This window comes from Hipposideros armiger, unplaced genomic scaffold, assembly GCF_001890085.2.
Source record: "Hipposideros armiger isolate ML-2016 unplaced genomic scaffold, ASM189008v1 scaffold_185, whole genome shotgun sequence".
Classification (NCBI taxonomy): Eukaryota; Metazoa; Chordata; class Mammalia; order Chiroptera; family Hipposideridae; genus Hipposideros; species Hipposideros armiger.
Window position 1 is genome coordinate 264,384 of NW_017731535.1, and position 22,694 is coordinate 287,077.

Genomic DNA, 22,694 nt, shown 5'->3' on the forward strand with positions numbered 1-22,694 from the left:
TCTTGCTGTAGGTTTATATTTCTATTCCACTAGGTCAGGACACGGAGTATAAAAGACAGCGATTGTCTGAATTCACTGACAGCTGGTCTAGCATGTTCTTGTTTACATATTTTCATATTTACTTGACCAGAATGTGCAGATTCTAACTGGAGGCTGCTTAATGATTGCATGTTTCAAATCATACTAACTTATGTGTTTAAACTATGTATCATAAAAAGTTATGAGAAGTATGCTGTGCAATTTCCAATGTCTCTGTATAATTCAGTGAGTTTTGTTTGTTTGTATTAAATATGTTGTTAGGTGGATACAAGTTACTATCTGTTGCATATTCCTGGTGACTACATACTCCTAAATGATATGTGGTCCTAGTTTGTGTATCAGTAATAATTGCCTAATAGGTACCTTTACTAGGGCATGATGGGTAGTTTGACTAGAACACTCCAGGTTGACAGTTACACTCCTCTAGCACTTCCAAGGCTCTGTCGTTTTAGCCTGTATTGTTAAGAAGTTTTCTATCAGGCTGAGTGTCATAGGCTGTATCTTAATATGGGGGTTTCCTTTTGGGGGGCGGTTTATCCGACATTCCCTCTGCCTTTAGTGGCCTTTAGTCTTATAGAACATGTCAAAGAATGCACTGACTTTTAATAATGCTACTTGAGACACATAAAGCCTATTAAATGGAAAATCCACATTGTTTATCGATTCTACACATTACGGTGAGGAAGGGGAATACTACTTGTAACCATTACTATACAACTACTTCATTTTTATATTGTGTGCACGGAGTGCTTTGTAAAGTAATGAATAAAGGAAGAAAAAGTGGAATTAAGAGATTATCATGTGTAAATCAGTGACGATATATTTTAAACAATATATAAAATGGTTTTCTAGAAAATATAAATTACCAAAATTGACAAGGAGATCAATATTGACAAATACACAGAAATATACATCTTATATTTATGAAAATATTTCAAAATTGGTGAAAAATTGAAAACAAAATAAATGTTCAACATCAGAGAAATGAAAAGTTCGGTAAATACTGATGTGAAGAGATGTCTATAAATACTACTAAGTAAAAAAAACAATTAGAAAACACTATGCTTTTTATTTACCTCACATAAATATTTCAGTTTATTAATTCCAATAATTTTCGTATATTTTTTTGAATTTTATAACTTAAAATGGTAAAATTTAATATTATTTTTTTTATTATGGAGATTTTTTTCTATAATTAAAATATATCTATTGAAATAAAAATATTTACAAGTTTAGTTTATCAAATTGGGAACAAGACAATGAGGCCTGTGATCACCATTTCTAATCATTATTATCCTGGAGGTTGTAGCCACTGTAATAATGCAAGAAAAAGCCATAAGATTTGGGAAATAAGAAAATAAATCTCTTACTGTAGATAACATTATTGTGTACATAGAAAAAATTTGAAAACCTACAAACTCTTATAATTAATAGCTATTTATTTATACAAGATAAATATAAAATATAATTGATTGTCAGAGTTAAAATAGAAGATAAAATAAAAAAACTATCTACATTATCATCAAAATGCATGTTATAGGTAGAAATAATTCTAAGATATGAAAGCCTTCTTCACAGAAAACTATAACTTAGTACTGAGACACATTATATAAGATCGAAATAAATGCAACAATATGCCATGATAGGGACCAGAAAATGCAGCACTGTAAATGATGTCAGTTTTCTCAAATTGATCTATTGATATAATGTGATTTCCATAGAAATCCCAGCAATTCGTTTTGTAGAAAGTAACAAGTGTTTGTAAAATTCATGTGGAAATACAAAAGGTCAAGAATAGTCACGGCAATCTAAATTAAAAAAGAACAAAGCTAGATAATTATTATACCAGATATCAAGACTTATAAAGTAATTAAGGTAGAAAGGTATTGCACTGAATATACAAACAGATCAACGGAATTAAGTTCAGAAACAGACTGACATATGCAATTATAGGGTTTATGACAGAGGTCGCACTGTAGAACAATGAAAAAAGGATGCCTTTTTAAGAAATGGCCAATTGAATTTCACTCTGGCCAGAAAATTACCTGAATCTTCCTCATATCATACACAAAAATTAATTCCAGATGGACTGGAGATGTGAATGTGGAAGGTAAAAATGAACCTTCTATAAGAAAACCTAAGATAATAGTTTCAAAATGTTGGGGAGACAGGGTTACCTAATCTGGATACAGAAACACTAAGAACAATCCCAACACAACATTTGATAAAACAGAATTTAAATGCAGATAAGAAACCCAATAACCATAAAAGGAAAATGAGTCAAAATGAATTCAACTCATTGAAATTAAGGATCTGTGCTTATCAAAAGACATCATTATGAAACTAAAGACTGACCATAAAGTATAAGAATATAATCAACAAAATATTGCACTCAGGATATATAAATCAATAAATGAAAGACATTCTAGAACAGACAAAAAAAATGGTCAAAAGTCTTCAACTGTCAAATCATGAAAGCGTATAGTCCCAAGGCCAATAAACATATACAAAAGTGATGGCCTTGACCAGTCATCAGGAAAATTAAAATTAAAATTACTACATTCCCACTAGAATGGCTGAAATGGAAAAGAGAGTCAGTGCCAAGTGTGATTGGAAGGGCGAGTACCTGGAAATCAACTACCTGTGACAGTAATGGAGCAGGTATTGGCACTTTGGAAAACCGTTTCACCGTATCTAACACAGTTCAATGGAAGATTCGCCATTACCCAGCAATTCTAGTCCTAGGCATATAACCAAAGGAAAACCACACCTACATTCGCCAAATAACACATGAAAGCATATCCAACACAACGCCATTTGCAACAACCCAAACTGGATTTAAAAAGTCCACGTGTCCATCAATACTCTGAAATGGAAAGATAGTCCATGTTCATGAATTGGAAGAATCAACACAGTTAAAATGGCCTTATTACCCAAAGCAATATACAGATTCAATGTAATCCCTTCAAAATCCCAATGGCATTTTTTAAAGAAATAGAACAAAAAACCATCAGATTTGTAGGGAATGACAAAAGACTCCGAACAGCCAAAGCAATCCTGAGGAAAAAACAATGCTGGAGGTATCACGCTCCCTGGCTTCAATTTATACCACAAAGTGACACTAATCAAAACAGCATGGGATTGGCCGAAAAACAGACACACGAACCAATGGAATAGAATTAAGAACTTACAAATAAACCCACATATATATGGGCAAATGATTTTTGATGAAGGCGCCAAAAACATACAATGGAGAAAAGAAAGCCTCTTCAGTAAATGGTGCTGAGAAAATTGGAAAGCCATGTGCAAAAGGATGAAACTAGGCTGCTACCTGTCACCATGTACCAAAATGAACTCAAAATGGATCAAAGACCTAAATGTAAGACCTGAAACAGTAAATTACATAGAAGAAAGCATAGTACTAAACTTATGGACCTTGGATTCAAAGAGGATTTTATGAATTTGACCTCAAAAGTAAGGGAAGTAAAAACAAAAATAAATGAAGGGGACTATATCAAACTAAAAAGCTTCTGCACAGAAAAACAAACCATTGACAAAACAAAGAAGCAACCAAACGATTGGGAGAAGATATTCACAAGCAACGCCTCCAATAAGGGGCTAATATCCAAAACATATAAGGAACTTATACAACAATGAAAAAACAAACAGTGCAATTAAAAATGGGCAGAGGACCAGGACAGACACTTCTCTCAAGAAAACATTCAAACGGTCAACTGATATATGAAAAGATGCTCAACTTCACTAGCTATTAGGGAAATGCAAATCAAAATCACAATGAGATACCACCTCACACCATTTAGAATGACTATCATCAACAAGACAAATAATTACAAGTGTTGGAGAGGCTGTGGAGAAAAAGGAACCCTCATACACTGTTGATGGGAATGCAGATTGGTGCAGCTGCTATAGAAAACAGTATTGAGGTTCCTCAAAAAATTAAGAATAGGATATGATGCAGCAATTCCTCTCTTGGGTATCTACCCAAAAAATCTGAAAACATTTATCAGTAAAAAAATATGTATCCCTATGTTCATTGAAGCATTATTCACGGTGGCCAAGACAAGGAAACCAAAGTGTCCTTCGATAGATGACTGGAAAAAGAAGATGTGGTTCATATATACAATGGAATTATTTCTCAGCCATAAGAAAAGATGAAATACTGCCATTTGCAACAACATGGATGGATTTTGAGATTATTATGCTAAGTGAAGTAAGTTAGACAGAAAAAGTCAAGAACCATATGACTTCACTGATATGTGGAATATAAAACTCAAAGCAACAAAGGAACAGGATAAACAAATAAAGAAACAAAAACTCATAGACACAGACAATAGTTGAGTGGTGGTGACCAGAGGGCAAGGGGGGAGGGGGTGGTAGATGAAGGTAAAGGGGGTCAAATATATGGTGATGGAAGGAGAACTGACTCTGGGTGGTGACACAGAATGTGATATATAGATGATGGATTACAGAATTGTATACCTGAAACCTACGTAATTTTACTAACCTATGTCACCTCAATACATTTAATATAAATAAATAAATGAGAACCCCAAATTTTAAGCTCTCATACTATCTTATTCAATAGACAGTAAATAAACAAAATCACTCCTGTTCAAAAAAACACCTTTTCAAAATGTCTACATAAGCCTTCATTTTACAGCCATATAAACTTAGCATTTTCAATAAAGACAACTGAGCCTGCTCCCTGGAGTGTGGGCCGGTCAGCTGGCAGGCCCAGCGAATTCTGAGCGTGTGGACCACAGGGATGGGTGGGCAGGCGGGGTCATCTGGAGCCTCAGGGGCTCCGGTCACTGGACCTGGTCCCACGAGTGTGGGAGGGACAGCAGCTGAGGACGCTAAGAGGTTTGCCCGGGTCTCCTGACATGGTCCTGACATCACACAGACAATCAGTGCAGAAGGCAGGCAGGTGTAGGATGGAAATGTCCAGTCCAGACAAGAAAACAGGTAATTTTTAGGTGGACAATAAGAATGACGTTTTTGTTAAGGGGCTGACATTTTAACTGAGTCCTAGTGGATGTGAGGCCACTCAGAGAAATGGGCGAGCACAGGTTGAGGGAGAGCTGGGATGGCAGGTGGGGACCGCATGACTAGTGCCTCATTTGTGCTGATAGAAAAGCCCATGCGAGTGGCTGGGGACAGCTGTGCCAGGGGCACCGTGGGCCAGGTCACGAGGGGCTGCTGTTCGCCACGTCACAATGGGGGTCTGGCGAAACTGCGGAAGGCCAAGGACGGACCTGGGACGGTCTGTTGGAGAAGATTAGAGACAGAGGAGCGAGACTGAAGTGAGACAGGGAACGGCAGAGAAGGAAGGAGAGAGAAAGACGCGCGTGGCGGAGGCCTGGGCTTTGCACACAGCTGACGTTCTCAGTGCCCGTTACAAGGACATCGAATGTGACCAGCCACAAGAATGCTGTGGGACATGTCATCACGCCTTGACTGTTTTTTTAAATTAGAGAACTATTGGATATTGGGGAAAGAGAAATAGGAAGAGATGATGCCGGAAGATCAAACCTCCAGCCACTTAGAGAAAACGGACATCGGCAGAAACAGGGAGGAAGGGAGGGGTAAGAACAGGACAGGGGGTGACAACGGTGACACTGACGAAGCTGAGCTGTCTGGAGTATTTGTGAGGAGTTTGCACGAGTGGGACACGCATGATGCCAGCATCCCCACCCTCAGCTGTGTCCCCTGTAACTTCATGTACGCGCCATTCAAGTGTTATCACTTTTTGTTTTTACGCTGCACGTCCATCTTTGCAGCCAATTCCCGTTTTGATTTTCTGCTTTTGTAAAATGCCGACTGGGCTGATCACCAGGGGACCAGGAGGCCAACGGCCTCACTTTGCAGGCCGTGCAGGGGCCTGAGCCCGAAGGCTGTGGATGCGACACGGGAGCAGCCACTGAGCAGTGTGCGCCTGTGACTGGTGCAGACTCGGGGTCTGAGGAGCAGGAGGAGAAGTCGGCCCTCCTGTGGCCCCTCAGCTGCCCTGGGCGCCGAGGCCTGAGACACGTGGTGCGGGGACTGGTGCTAGTAACTAAACCGCAGAGAGTGACACGCACAGGTCAGGGTCTCCCAAAGTGGGGGCCCCGCAGCCTCTGTCCCTTCCCCCTCCTCCTCGGGGGCTGGTCGGGACACGAAAGCCAGTGGCGGCACCCAGCGGCCTGCAGTGCAGCCGAGCACACGGGACACACCGCCTGTGCTGCTGCCCCTCGTCTCCTGATAGCTGACGTGCTCTTGACCTGTAACCTCCTGATCTCATCTACTAGAAGACAGGAGGTATCCTGTCTGGTGTTTACAGGAAAGGACGAAGGTGAGCTGCTCGGATACCTGGCCCACGCTCACCTGCGATACCAGCCACGGGCTCCCACCCCTGCTCCCGCCATGGCACGCCCACCAGGGCTCAACACAGGACAGGAGGCCAGTGTCCCCTGAAGAAAGGCCGCTGCCTCTCATTTTCCTCCTGAAGTTGGGCCAAGGAGAAATTAAAGTGTTCCTAGATCTCCAAGCCAGACCTCACCTTCGTCTCTCTACGGCCCAGTGCAGCCAGAAAACAAATTCAGGACGCCCTGGGGAGCTGAGCACCAGCAGCCCACGTGTCACTAGAAGTCTGCGAGGGGCAGTTTTGAGCATCTTGATAATTTTTACATGCCTCTCATATTTTTAATACTGCATGGGCTCTAAAAGAATTCCCCTCAACCACACCTGCAAATGCAATTTCCTGATAACAAGTAGAACAGAAATACTTTCAAAGTGAGTTTTCCAGACAACCGCACTTGCAGAAAAGCAATTAAAACTAAGGAACAACACACACGTGCGATTATGTAAAACACGCCCTGATGCTGCTGGCTGAAGGTGTTTGCATGCGGTCACCTTTGTTACATAAATGGCAGCTGGGCTCAGCAGTGGGCTGCACTGCGTCTCGGAGAGAAATGTTTACGTGAGACTCTTAGGGTGGCTACATTTATTGCATTAGACGTTTGATTAAGTTCTGCTCAGGTAACTGCTTTCTAGTCTATATGTGAAAATCACAAACCTCTCCCAGACCCACGTGCTCTCCAACAATAACGGCTTGGGGCCTTCTGCTGCCCCGAAGGAAAAGTCACAGTGGGACGCAAGGAGAAACTGCTCTGGACCCAGTGAAACTCGTCGCCCGTTACCGTGACCGTAAGTGCTGAAAGTAGCCCCTTCGCAGTTTCCGAGGTCCTGCGCGTGTTCATTTTTCCCGAGTAAAAAACATTTACATTAAAAAAGCATAGTATGAATGGATGATAATGAATTCCGTCTATGTTAAGGGTTTTAAACACTCAAATTAATCCCTGGGCTCACGATCACGTGACTGACATTCTGCATTTTCAAGTAAACAGTGTAGATACCGCATTAGTTCTGTTTCCAGTGAAATCACCGAGGCTCCGGCAACTAGCCGACTCAGCAAAGCTAACAGCAGACTTCATTTTTCTGAGGATTAGTACCATGTTAAGCCTAAAATTACATATTTTGTATTTTTAAGTATGTTATTTTCCCCCCCAAATAGTATGTTTTCTTACTGAGGAGAAATCCCCAGCAACGTTTGGGGGTGAAGATGAATAACAATTGAGTAAATTAATTATCACACTGATGCTTCCTTCTTAACTTCCTTACCAGAAAAGACTTCAGGTCTTAAATTAAAAAGACCTGTTTACCAAAGGGAAACCCTCACATCTGAAAGCTCAGCAAGTTCAATATGAGCACCGATCAGAAGAGACAGACCCGAAGGCTGCGACAAGAACAGCAGACACGCCCCGTCTGCAGAGCTCTGAACCCGAAAAAAACCAGTACCTGATGGTCTTTCCTGGGTCGGCCTCGATGACCCAGGTGCAGTGCAGGTTGTTGTCATAGGGAGCTGGGTAGCCAGGGGACAAGAGGCGCCCTGAGGTGGCCGCGTGGATCTGACCCCCGCACTCCGCTGTAAGAGACACAGAAACATGGGGTCACTGGAGGTGTCACAGGCTGTCATCTGGCTACACTTAAACACGGACCCTGTCACTCCTGCGTTCTATGCACGGGAGAAATGCCACACTCACCCCTTGGTCTCGACTCTTTTCTCTCCTTTATATTCCCAAGTATTACCTGACGGCAAGACAGTGCCCTCGATGTAATGAGGGTTCAGAGTACACAGCAGGGAAACACTTGTGTTGTAATTCTGATAACTCTCTGTGAAGGGTCTCAACACATCGGCACTGGGAAATCCGCCCTCACGCCTGAGACGACCCACACGGAGGCGGGCAGGCCAGCCGACCCGCGCTGGGAGGGCAGGGACGGAGCCCTCAGGGGCCCACGCGGCCAGGCGGTGACCCCGGGGACACGGCCCCCACTCTCCCAGGCGGCCAGGCGGTGACCCCGGGGATGCGGCCCCCACTCTCCCAGGCGGCCAGGCGGTGACCCCAAGGACGCGGCCCCCACTCACCCACGCAGGATGGCACGGGCTTGTCCCAGACTCTGCGGTCCCCACTGAGGCAGGTCAGGGTGCTGCTGCCGTGCATGCTGTAGCCTGGGTTGCAGCTGTACAGGACGGTCGTGTCGGTGAAGTGGCCCCCATCGCGGACCCTGTAGCCATAGCTGGGGATTCCCGGGTCCTCGCATTTTACGAGGTCGAAACCTGTGAGAAAGAGGGACAGGGGGAGTACAGGTGTAAGCAGAATGGGTTCCGGGGAGAAAATAATAGCCCAAGTGTCTGGGCTGTCGTGTGCCCCCTGCAGCGGGGAAGTCAGAAGACCACTGTGGGTGTAAAAACGGGAAGCAACGCGGGTCTCCATCGTCAGGGTTTGTTAACCATTTGGTGTGTCCTGAGGTTTGGTCACTCCACCTGCTCCTCTCTATACTTACCTACTTATCAGGACCATTTTTTCCAGATGGCCAGGGTGCCATCTGCTCCCCTGTGCCTCCAGCCGGCATGCTGGGCTCTCCAGAAAGCCTCAGAGCCTTCTCTGAGTGGGGCTGCCAGCCTTGGTGGCCTCTGGTTTGCCTCTGTTATGTCTGGAACCTTCCACAAGGGGGTCACCCATCACTGTCACCAGAGTGCCTTCCAGGGTTATCACTGCCAGCGTTCACTGCAGGCCACGGTCAAGAGCCACCTGCCTTCATGCCAACTTCCCCCAAAACGCCAAGATCTTAAGCTTTGTGGGGAATCAGAAAGTCATCGCAGCTCGCAGGGGACAGGCTGGGGCCTCAGAGCTGTCATGGCCCACGGTCCACGGCCAGGAGCAGGCGGGGGCTCCACATGGCACCACCGCCAGAACGTGGCATCACAGCGACTTCATCAAACCCAGCGTTTAAACACAAAGAAATAATGACGGAAATGAAGTCTCTGGTCTGCAGTGCCGCGAGCCGTCTGCTGCTTCCATGGCCCAGGGCCGTCTGCAGAGACAGTCCCGCGGTGACATGTTCCACCCTTCATCACGATGCGAACTGTGACCACTTTACCAGCAGAGATGGAACTGAGGCACCGCAGGGGCTGTCTGCATTTATTTCCACCTAACTTAGCTTCTTCCTTTTCTCAATATAAAATTAAATTAAAACAAGGATGTGTGATTTTTGCTAAGTCTGTCTGTCAAACGTGCATTTTGAGATGCCTTTCATCGAGGGAAATATATCCTTAAATTCTGAATAGCATTTTACCCTGATGACTCCCACCTCATCAAGACTGAGCTTTACAACGTCGCACAGGACAGAGAAAATTTTTTTCTATAAAGCGCCTGTGTTTACCGAATGTGCCTTTACACAACTGATCTATTTAAGAAACGCAAAGCATTTTAATTCAGGCAGAGCAGACGAGTACTCATGTGACAATTCTAGGGCAAACCAAAAGCATAGTTACAGTCCCCATGGAGGGGAGTTAAGGGGAAGGGTCCCGGCCACAGAGGGTCTCGGGCTCATGCAGATACTGGCCCCTCTAGTCTGCCCGCACCGGGGAGAGGAAGACACAGACCTGCTGAATTCATGGTGACCAGCAGCCGTTGAACGTGTCACGAAAGGCCTTACCGACCACCGAGCCCGAGCTCGTCCTTTTACAGAAGTTGAAGAAGAGCCAAATCCTTGTAGTTATGGCTTTACTTCCTCGGGCATCTGGAAGTGACGGATGTGAGCAGTGGGGCGGCAGCAGCGCTGCCCAGGGTGACAGCAAGTGGGACGACCAGACCTGCCTGGCAGAGACCTGCCAGGAGGCCGAGGGCTCCACTGGGCACCCTCAGACTGGGGTCTGCTCAGAATAACAAGCAGTGTTTCCAAGTGTGTCACTATTTCAATCAAATTAGGTGTCTGAGTATCCAATGCCAGTGGGGCCTAAAATTGGAAACATACAGTAGACACACAAAATCAAGGCAGACAAACTATAAACAGGAGTCAAGCATGTATCCATATCATCCACACCACTGACCACGGTCCTGGGTCACCTGTCAGAGCTCTGTGAGAGGTGACACCTCAAATGCTAATGAGGCCACACGTGCCCCTCAGTGACGAGCCGGCCGCTGCGTGACGGAGCTCCAGGGACACACTGGCTGGCACCGTGGGGCAATCGCAGCCGCCGTCCTGCTGAAACTCACACCCTGCATGACCCAAGCTTCTGATTTTTCAAGAAGCATCAGAAATCCGGATGTTTCGAGTTCACAAAAATGCTTGTTGAATGAATAAAGATTCTGAAAGGGGAGATGTTGATGACCCGACGTTAGATCATTAGTTATGTATAAATCACACGGAAAGAACTACGCGTAGGTGATGGACCAGCTTATGATGAAGCCGTTACTGAGGCTCAGAATGGGGAAAGATTGGCACATTTCATCCAATGCTTTAAAGGCAGCCGTGAAAAGCACACACCGGCTGGGGCTGATGGGCCAGGACACAGCTCGTCACGCTGACTGGTCCCAGACCTTGCATCTGACGACAAACTCTTGCCCGGGTCTACAGAAGGGTTTTGTTATAAAAGCTTTCCCTCGATGGACACTAACGCCTGTGCCAATAAATCATGGCTGATTTTCCTGCGTGACTTCTGCACAGTCTCATTACCCTCAGTCCCGAGCCCCAAAAACGGCTGGCAGACATGAACGCCTTTATGTTTTTCTGCAGATCCCTCTGTGGCTTTAAAGATGTCAGTCAAATTCAGTTACCAAGGTTCTGACAAACCCAAGTTTACTTCTATTAAAGTTACCCAAAGAAACGTTTTCCTCCGCCCCCAAACTTGCATTGAAACCTTTTTGAAGCAAGGTAGGCAGGAGCAAACACAGATGTACCCATAAAAATGTCTACTGAACTTCATTTGAGTTGAATTTGTTAGAGAAAAATCTGCTTTATTGTTTTTTCTATTACTTAATCCTGAAAGTTGTTTTTTTATACCACATCTTGCCCTGCAGAGAAGTTAAGACGAGTTATTTACAACAAGTAGCTACCCTTTCCACCACGGTGCTCCGCTGTTTCTCACGATGACTTCTATTATTTTTTCAAAAGGTCACTTAAGTCCTTGATGGCATCATGAAATGTACTATTTTGTAAACCGTCCCGCACTTCACTCCCAAGTGCCTGAAACCTCTAGGCCACCAATGTCATTACATGAAATACATTCTTCTTCCTTGTTGGAAAGTTGAAAAGTATTTGGCTTTTGCAGAATTTTGTTTTCCAATTTTCAGTCCACTGAAGAAAGCTTTGTTTGTACAAAGCTTCTCCCATGATTTAATAATCCGTACACCGTTTATTGTGGTGGAATTACAGACATTTCTTCCTGGAGGAAGCACTGGAAATAGCAAAGGTCACTGTCATGAGAGGACGAGAGAAAGCTGTCCAGCAGCTCTCCCTTTGTCCCCGTTGGCTCTGGGGCTCGCAGCCCGTCCACACGCGCAGGAGAAGCCCAGCTCCGTGGTGTCTCTCACCACAGACCGGGGGAGACGCATTTCAGCCGGGCGCTGGTTGCTATGTCGTTAAGGAGTAATATGAGCACTGTCTCCCCCAAATCTCAGCACTGCTTTTAAACGTGGGTAAAATAAGTTGCACTGCTGTCTAATAGCAGAGTTTTGACATGGCAATATGGAATTCTGTGATGCTGATTCAATATCCATTTCAGGAAAGGGTTCTCCAGTGATTCACTAACAATATTTTCTTGAGATTTACATTTAGATCTACAAAGGTATTCCTCTAAAGAAGAGGTATTTCCATTTTAATATGAAGCTAAAAGACTTCAGAGTGATCAGTCTTAAGATTGCTAAAGGGTAATGACTTTAAAAATATAGAGAAAATATCTTGTTTTGTCCCGAAGCCACTAGCCTGCAGGAAATCAGCGTACAAATACTGATTCTGTATTTTCTTCATGCCCTAGGACCTTTAAAAAGATTAAGTCGAGTTATTTTGGGTCAAAACATTATTAAGAGTTGCAATGGTTGCTTGGCTGTGTTTAGTAATTCTATTTCTTTCTGTTCTCCAGTGATTTCTTACGTCCTGTCAGCAGCACAGATGCTTTGAACAGTATGTTCTAGTCAAAACAAGCTGTGAACACCGGGCAGATGAAAGCCACTGCTCCCTATTGTCAGCAGTGAGTGCCCATTGTGATAGTTTTAAGAATTAAATCCTGGACCTCTTCAAAGTTGAACAAAATATTAGTGTTATAAGAGACTTCCACTCACTCGCCCACATTTGGACGTGTTCTTATCTTCCAAATAATGCACTTGTGTGTAAAGAGAAGCTGCTCGGGACTGAACCCGTTCTGCACACCCAGCCCCCGTGGGGGACAGTCACGGGTGTCCTCCTCCATCTGCGTGAATCACCACTTTCTTGCTCAGGCGAGCTTTGAGGACTTAATGGCAAAAGGCTGCTTGTCATTTATGAATCTCTGATCTCTTCTATGAACAGAATAAACTCAAATGTTTATACAAACCTATTATCTCATAGCTTTACCTAAGACTTATTTCAATTTGGACAATGTACTTTTTTGGTAAACATCTCTTTAGGATATAAGAAAGGTGGTTGTGTGCATAATAAAATATAAAATAACAGGCAGTGCTTTCACATTTGCATTCAGCCAACAGGAGAACTACATGACCACTTACATATTCTTTGTTAACTGCCTTCATCTGCCATCATTTGGAGAGAAACGCAGTATAAGAGGAGATGGCTGCTTAAACTTATTGTGATTCACACGAGAATAAAGTTCTTTAACAGTGAATCCCCTGACATGTTTGACTGATTCATGTTTTTGAACACAACTCTCATTATTCAAGTATGAAATTCTAGGCAAAGTGTGGGTGCATGTTTGATTTTTAATTATCTATTAAATTATATATTTCCATTGCTTTCTACCTATAGCTATTACTAGTTTCAAATTAATTTTTTGCAGCTACCTTTCTTCATTTAATCCACATATTTTTCTCATATGTTGCTTTATTATTGCTGCTACTATTTTACAATTATGTGAGCAGCCCCTATGGAAATACGAGGTCTCGCAATTAAGTTCAAGAACTCATCCTAGAAAAAGTGCTCCATACCTCATTGCTGAATATCACTACGGTCACCTTCAAAGTGCTCCCCTTGGGAAGCTATGCACCAACGCCAGCACCTAGTCTACCCTTCAAAGCAATTTTGGAACTCTTTTTCTGGAATGGCCATCAGAGCTGTTGTAATATTACCCTTGATGTCCTGAATGTCATCCAAATGTCTTCCTTTAAATATTTCCTTTATCTTTGGGTAAAGAAGGAAGTCATTGGGGGCCAGATCAGGTGAGTACGGAGGGTGTTCCAATACAGTTATTCGTTTCCTGGCTAAAAACTCCCTCACAGATGGTGCCATGTGAGCTGGTGCATTGTCGTGATGCAAGAGCCATGAATTGTTGGCGAAAGTTCAAGACATCTAACTTTTTCAAGCAGCCTTTTCAGCACTTCCAAACAGTAAACTTGGTTAACTGTTTGTCCAGTTGGTACAAATTCATAATGAATATCCCTCTGATATCAAAAAAGGTTACCAACATTGTTACAACAAGTTCGCAAACTTAATTGTCAGATCTCATACTCAATTTCCCAGAAATAGCATTATCAACAGGACGATAACAACGTTTAAACAGAAAAATGAGTTTCTGAGTTCCAGGGTGGAACATCAAAAAGCCTGCAAAAGTCCAGAATGAAGGTCAGATAACCAAGAAGCCTAGTCAGGTTTCTACCAAAGCCTAGTTAGTTCCACGAATAAGAGGACACGTGTTTTTAAAAGAATATGACAAATGCCACAGGACAGGTTCCTGTGCACATTGAGAGAGGTGGAAACAGAAACAAGCCTTGTGGAGGGGCACACTTGCAGCTCATCTAGGGGTACAGCAGGCATTGGGGAGTCATGAAATCAGAGGGTGAACACCCCAGATACAGTTGTCACCAATGGGCGGGAGTCTGGAAGTTGTGGCACCTCCTGGAGTGTATCTCCAGGAGCGCCGTGTTTGCTGGAGCTTGGCTCCAGCATGTGGACACTGCTGTGGAAGGGGACGGGCAGGGATGGGAGGGCCAGCCTGCAGCCCCAGGGGGTCGAGACCCACAGGAAGTAAAGGTGTCTGACACACAAGGCAGTGACACAACGTACTTGTATTTCAGAGAGCTAACCAGTAAGTAGCGATATGGAGTACGCATGGAGTGAGGGAGAAAAGTAGGAAACGTTACCTGCAAAGATATTGACTTAGTGCCAAAAGGGGTGGAAGCCATGGGATACGGGCTAGTGGGTGAGGAAGGACCATGTGTATGCAGCACAGACGCTTCCTCACACAAACGGGCCCTGGGATGCGTGGAGGCAGCAGGAAGATGGCGGGATGAGGAGAGAAGGAATGGAGCTGGACTTCGAGAGGCACGAGGGAGAAAGGAGAGAGTCAGCATCACCAGCTCATAACAGCAGTGTCATCTCACTACAGACGCAGGAGATGAACCCAGGACAAGGAGGCAATCCTTCATCGGCACCTTCTACTCTGAAGTAATTAAAGATAAACACGCTTTGAGCCTTTGGGAGGCGTGGGACAAGCAGGTATCAGGCCTCACGGGGCTTCCTGTCCAACAGAGAAATCAGACATGATAACAGACGACAACAGATTGTAATGATGCCCAGGCGACAGAAATAAGTAAAACAGGCATCAACAGCCACACGGTCATAACTAGCGCACATTTCTTTTCTCTGTTTCTCTTGGTTCATTTTGTATTAGCTTTTGCATTTTTTGTCAATTGTTTCCGTGTTTTGTTGAGTGCATTTCTTTTTATTTTGGCGGTAACTAGCAGGAGGGTACAGGGTATTTTTAATGGGAACTTCTATACATTTTTATGAGTACGGCTCCTTCTATATGTAGAATGAGCCTACGATTATCTGGTTAATATTAACGTTTCTCTAGCAATAGTACTCCATATGTTTAGGTTAGCGTCTAAGCATAGATGCTAAGGTGTACCTGTGTCTTTTATGCATTTTAGTTTTAAGCAAAAATATTGATGTAAAAAACTGTACTCTCATTTTGAAGGTAAGCTATTAATATTATTTTCCTAAAAAGGATTTTAAATTATGATTTGTACCTGATGTCAAAGCTAGTAATTTGTATACACTAGTTTCATTTTTCATAATTAAAATATATTGAGAGTATAATTTCCTAACATAAGGTTTTTGCTTTTTTGACTCAGCATATCGATAAGACATTAAAGTAAAAAAAAAATATATTTTAGATACTCTAGTTGAGAACACATCTCTGGAATATCTCTCCTCCTACCTACAACAATTTAATGCATTAATTAAACCACTTAGTATTTATGAAGAGCCTGGTCAGCTTCAGGTATTCTGCTGATGCTCAAAACATGAAGTCAAGGAACCTGAGTCCTGGCCCACCAGGAGCGCCCAGTCTGCGTCGAAGAAAGACACCATACAGCTGTCACCGTGTCACACGTGCAGGGCCATCTGCCCAGTGGCTCCACGCACACCGACTCCCCAAGTGATGCACGGTACATTTCACATGGCTCTGCCTCTCAGGCTCAGAGTCTGCCCGGGAGCGTCACGTCAGAAAAGCTCAAGGACAAAGAACGAACAGACAGCGAGGTGGCGACCCGGAGAGTTCACAGAGCGGGCCCTTGCGGCTCTGTGGAAGCGGGGTGCTAGGACAGGAACGCCCATTTATACATAGGCAGCCACGCAAGGGGCAAGGTGGCTGCTTCTCAGTGAGCCCCCTTTCCTTCCCAGGGCGCGGGGGGCGCCAACCACACGCCGGGCTTGACTGTGGACGCTTCTCTCAGCTTCACACACAGAACCGGGCACGCCGGCATGCACACACTTACACCAAGACACATCCAGACGAGCGATGAGATGAGCCCTGTGAGCCACCTACCACATTAAATACAGAAAATGCAATTTCGTTATTTCACAACATGGTGCAGGACACAGCAAGCCTTCAGATTTTTGTCATTTCAGCATAATTTAAGACGTAACTTCCTTTCTGCAGAGGTCTGATCTTTTGTTTTGTTTGTCTAGGAACAATGTGTCTAAAAAATAAAACTCAACATTTTTTATTTTAAACTCTGAAGCTCATGAATTATTTAAAATTCCTTGATTATTCTAAGAATCTTACTAACTATTGTTGATTTCTTTTTTTTTTCTTTTTTTTTTTTTACTTAGCCATAGGAGTTTGTGGTCCCAAAAATTCTTCAACCAAATACTAGGTTGGGAAGAAAGTCCTTTACAATACAGACTTAAATAACTTTATATAACATACTTACATAACTTAATATAATTTGATGTAAAAACAGTATGGAAATGAAAGCTGGATCAATACAGATACAGCCGATATTTAGAACAAGGTGGCAAGTGAAAAATTTCTACCAACTTCTCACAGATACAATAACTGAAGTGTACTTCAATTATATAATATAACTTCATATTTATAACACATGTTCAACAATGATCTTTTAAAAGAAACTTGAACATTCCTATAAAAGTGAATTATATAATTATTTTTAATTGTAAAAAAAAATCAGAGTTTTCTCCATATTGCTTAAGAAAAACTAGATCCTTTAGGTGCAAATGGTGAGGAAAATGGCAGGAAGGAAATTAGAAACACATAAATGGCTTATGTGTTAATAAAATAATCATTTATTAGTAGAATAGATTTCTCAATATGTAATTTTAATTTCCATTGTTTAAAACTCAATGATTTTAATATTAACATTTATTTGTTTTTATATGGGACTAAACAAATTGACATCGAATTTTTAAATTTTCTTAATTCTAAGAGCGAAATACATGCTGTGGTCGATTTCTTATTTTCACCCATGACTCTCAGTATCTCCTATTTGCTTAGGAACCAAATGAATGGACTGGGCTCTGACTTCACCTCTACTTCCAAGACAGTGATCATGAACGTGAAGGGGGCAGCATTACAGCTTAGCAACACACTCTGTACCATGCAACACGCTAGGCAGCTTTCTCTATCCCCTCTCTCTCCATCCAGAAAATGATCTTAGAAAAGAGCTAATTTCAGGATCCCAAGCAAGACAGACTGGAGGGTTTTGTCGCAGCCCAGAGAAAGCCCAGAAGCTTTCCCAGAGAAGTTTCTTAGGAGCATGGCAGCCAAGCAATTTAATACACACAGAACTGAAGAGACGATTCCAGGCACCAGCTACGTAGGAGATGGCCCTGCCTCTCTTCTCAAGCGCAAAGAAAGATTCACTTGATTTTGCGGAAAAAAAAAACTAATAAATAAATAATGAATGAAAGTCATTTTGAACAGTCGCATTGGGGGCTTCATTCTTCTGCATGCCTAAAATAACTGTTAGATTTTGTTTTCCCCAGAAAGGTTTTTCATCACTGGATCAAGGCACGTATTAAGCAGATCCATGTAAAGGTACCCATAACCAAATGAACCTCATGCTACTCCTTGCGAGATTATCCTGGAGGCAACTAGTGACAAGAGTCCCGATACCCTGAACATGGCTATTTCTTCTCTTTAGTTTATGTTTTTACTCCTTGTAGCTAGTAGGTAGGTAGATAGGTAGATAGACAAGCAGACAGACAGATGATAGATAAGACAGACGACAGGTAGGTAGATAGATGATAACAGATAGATGATAGGTAGATAGATAGATGACAGATGATAGAAAGAGAGATGATAGATAGATAGATGTTATAGATAGATGGATGGATGGATGGATGGATGGATAGATATTATAGATAGATATGTAGCTACATAGATGGTAGACAGATAGACAGACAAATATAGATAGGTAGATGATAGATTATAGATATAAATAGGTGACTGATTGATAGTGATGATAGAGGATAGATGGATATAGATAGATATATAAATGATAGGTAGGTAGGTAGATAGATAGATAGATAGATAGATAGATAGATAGACAGATAGATAGATGTCATAGATCAATGGATGGATGGATAGATATGAGGTCTGACAATTACATTCATGAACTCATCCTAGAAAAAGTGCTACACACCTCACTGCTGAATATCACTGCGGTCACGTTTGAAGCGCTCCCCTTGGGAAGCTATGCACTGACGCCAGCGCCTAGTCCACCCTTCAAAGCAATTTTGGAACTCTTTTTCTGGAATGGCCATCAGAGCTGTTGTCCTGTTACCCTTGATGTCCTGAATGTCATCAAAATGTCTTCCTTTCAATATTTCCTTCCTCTTCAGGTACAGAAAGAAGTCATTGGGGACCAGATCAGGGGAGTAGGGAGGGTGTTCCAACACAGTTATTTGTTTCCTGGCTAAAAACTCCCTCACAGACGTGCTGTGTGAGCTGGTGCTTGTTGTGATGCAAGAGCCATGAATTGTTGGCGAAAAGTTCAGGTCGTCTAACTTTTTCACGCAGCCTTTTCAGCACTTCCAAATAGTAAACTTGGTTAACTGTTTGTCCAGTTGGTACAAATTCATAATGAAGAATCCCTCTGATATCAAAAAAGGTTAGCAACATTGTTGCAACTAGTTCATGAACATAACTGTCAAACCTCGTAGATGCTACATAGATAGAAAGATAGAGAGAGAGAGAGACATAACACAGATGAGAGGAGTGGAGGGAGGGATGGAGGGAGGAAAGGAGGGAGGGAGACAGAAAGTCTGGGAGAAAGGCAAAGGCACCCACATTGGACAATGCCAAAAGACCCCCAGTAGAAGTAGAATGATTGACAAATGAAGTGTCCCCCACTGGGAGAGGGGCCAAAAACATCCTAACCAGATGGCCAGGGGCCCAAGGGCAGGAGGACGAGTTGGAGAGGGATGGGGATACGGAGAAGCGGGGGGACCGCTAATACTTCTGAGATAAGGTGCTGGACCTAGTCCATCCTCAAATTCACTTCCCTTTGCCTTCATGTTCCAAGTGCTAACTATGGAGGAGAATGCATCTTTCTACCCACCCCAGACTGTAGAGATTTTTATTAAAAAAAGCAAGATTTATGAAAACACTGAGCTCCTCCTAAGCACACTCTGTATAAATATAAGGGATCACCAATAGTACTAGGATTTATTGCTGCTGTTATTGTTCACACGTTGCTACTTTTATTATTCTACAACAAATAAATACCAAGGAGTTGTGAGCCCAAGCCAGGATGCACCACCCCAACGAGGCGGTGAGGACATCCAACCTAAGAAGTGACACTGCTGGTGAATCCCAGCGCCAGGAAGGGAGAGTGCTGTTTCTCGCTTTCCATATCTCATTCTTTCTAAGGCTTCCTGTGTGAGTGACTGCTGTCCATCAGCCTAACGGTGACGTGACAGTGCCAGCCAGTCATCACTCGGCTTGCTTTGGAGACACGAGTGACACAGAGTTGTGACACTAGGACCTGCAGAGTGGTCTCAGGCTGCCGCGCTCAGGTACAGGGCTGCTACTTTGACACCCCTGAGGTGGACTTTCACAAACACGCCACACCACGAAGCTTTCCTCAGCAAAACCCAAACGCAAAACAAAGCAAAACACATCCCCCCAATTGTGTGAGCAAAACCAAGCCCATGCATTCAGCCCTTCTCCAGGTGGCAACACGTGTGCATCTCCCAGGGTGGGTCAGCGGCGCCTGCAGCTCCCGCCGCCTTGAGATGACCTCTGAGTCCCTGGACAGTGGCTCTCAGGGTCACCGGCGCCTGGCAAAGCCTGCACTGCACGCTCTGCACACGTGCCCACGCTTCCCCTTCCGGCTTTCACTTGCCGAGTTCACGCCTTCTGCGCTCATGCAGAGGTGGCTGCCCTGCCTACTAAGGTTTCTTTGCAAGATGACCTATAGACCTGTGAATGCTCATTCTCGTCACAATCTTGTCACCAGCCTGTCACCCGCTATCACCTCCCGCAGCCAGGCTAGCGGCCTAACTGCGCCTCAGCATTGCTCCAATCCGCACACCACGCCCGCCCTCCGGGATCAAGCCGCCCATGCCTGCCGAGCCCCCAGCACTGCTCCTGGGAGCCCTCCGTGCTCCGGAGACGCTAATGAACCCTCCACAGAATGTCGGGAGTCCTTCGTGCTTCATTCTTACCCGTTTTCCAGGCACGTGGTTTATTACCCAAATGAACCTCGCCTCCCTGAAAACGGGAGCACACTGACTACCTTGCCTACCGCGTCATCTAAGGAGTCTGGCAGTTACGGTAGAAGCCGGGGAATGCATTCATGGTACGGTGCTTCATCCGTGCTTATTTTACTTCTATCTGTTCATAGGTGCCTTTCATTCAAACAAACTTCTAATGATTTTCAAGTGTCATTAAACACAAAATTCACTGCTTGTGTACACATTTTAAAAAATCTGTAACCTGGCTTTCAAAATCATGAAAATGAAGGCATACCCTTCAAATTTCAATACTTTCTGATTTTCAAAAATATTGGAGTAATTTAAAAATACCATTTGATCCGAATATGCAGTGGGTGAAATTTCAGAATGGAGTAAAATATTATTTAACAAACCTAGAATGAAAGCTACACACTTTCATACTTCTCCATACACTGGTTTTCCAAAGTAGGACTCTGAACAGCTTTCATTACATATCAATGTGGAAACGTGAAGTGACATGTTCACATAATAAGATGGACGTCCATGAAATTATTATTATTATTCTGAAATTCAATATCAAAATCTTCAGGAACACAAAACGGTGTTATTTCAGTCACAGTGAATTTAGTTTGAGGGTAAATTAAACGACAACAAACACTCCCAGCCGTTTTGGGAGCCAAAAGCATGCGTGGCCAATTAGATCCCAATTAGAATCAAAACAGTGCCCTTCACACCGTGATCATCGGCCTCTCTGTATTTCCTGCCTCCTCCACTGCGCCAGGTCGCTGGATAATAGTCCCCGAGCCCAGGAAAGCCCGTGTCACCCTCAGCCCCTCTTTCTCACACCGCACTACCCCATTTTTGACAGGGAGAGAAAATGTAAACGTTCTTGAAATCAGTGTAAGAAAATTTTAGTATCGTTTTTAACAGTGAAACTATCCTCTGTTTCAATTTCATAGGATTTCAGAACTCAGTGTCAAAAACCAACTACTTATTTACAGGAACGATATGTGCTCTGTGACATGAGAGGTCAAACAGCTGGCTGGTGACAGTGAGGCCGCGTCCTGCTTGCCAGCGGAGACCCAGGAGGGTGCTCGCCTCCCCCACACGCCACTATGAAGCGAAGTACTTGATAGTGTGTTCATTCCTGGCATTTGCTGGTGAGTGATGGTAAGTGCATCTCTCCCGAGTCTGCAAATTTCAAGCTGAGTGTTTCTGATTGCCGTAATATTTTTCACATCCCTCAGTCTAATTGTTTCGTGCTGGAATTTAATAGACGGGATTCTTTCCATATCAGTGTTTTCTGAAATGGTTACTTAATGGAGAACAAACAAACAAAACCTCATTTGATGATGTTGTGGAGATTCGAATAGTCTTTAAACATCCTTATGTCAAAATTTGTGCAGTGGAGAACAACAATAACTGTGAATCTGCATAGATTTCATGCCTTTTTTCTTTGACACGCAAAAAAAATCAAAATCAGAAATTAAATGACCTGTGAGGCATACCCAGCGTTTCCTTTTGACAGGCTATCAGTCTCGGAGATTCTTATCTTCCTGCGACTGACCCTTTGTAAAAACAATGTATCTATGACTTCTACTAACACAATAATTGTTGCTTTTTATTTCCTCTACAGAAGAATGGAATAAAATTGTCATCACTCTTCCCATAAATATCAGAGTTTTATAGCATTTGGTGATATCATCTGTCAGCCTTCATTATATTTTGCACTCCAGTCATATGCTTTTAGTTTAATCCTTATAATTAAATTATTTATGTCACCCTTTTCCAGGCCCTTTGTCTTTTTCCAAGCACTGGTGGCCCACAATATATTCATCAATTCTGAAAGACGAAAACAAATAACTGTGTGTATCAACTAGCAAACTGTCACAAAATGTAGAGAATGATTAATTACAAAATAAAAGAATAATTCACAGAACTAAACCTCTCGGAAAATTATGCAGAGCGATGCAGAAGCTATTTCTAGATTGACATGTGCACGACAATTTCTGTAGCATTTGGGGGCTGTGGTGTAGGTCACCTGGGTGACCTAAGAGCCTACGTGGGCAGCTGTCACATCGTGCCTGGAAACAAAGCCTGTCACAGTTTCCCTGGGGCTA

At 43.4% G+C, this 22,694-nt stretch overlaps 1 protein-coding gene across 1 annotated transcript in view; it reads right to left on the reverse strand.

The window, feature by feature from the left end:
* CSMD1 (CUB and Sushi multiple domains 1) overlaps nt 1–22,694 on the reverse strand; it is a 1,699,370-nt gene that overhangs the window by 264,170 nt on the left and 1,412,506 nt on the right. Inside the window, exons 24-25 of the mRNA XM_019652695.1 lie at nt 8,525–8,716; nt 7,897–8,023 (exon numbers count right to left, since the gene is read on the reverse strand). Coding sequence (XP_019508240.1) covers nt 7,897–8,023; nt 8,525–8,716 — 319 coding nt within the window. The remainder of the gene's footprint in view (nt 1–7,896; nt 8,024–8,524; nt 8,717–22,694) is intronic.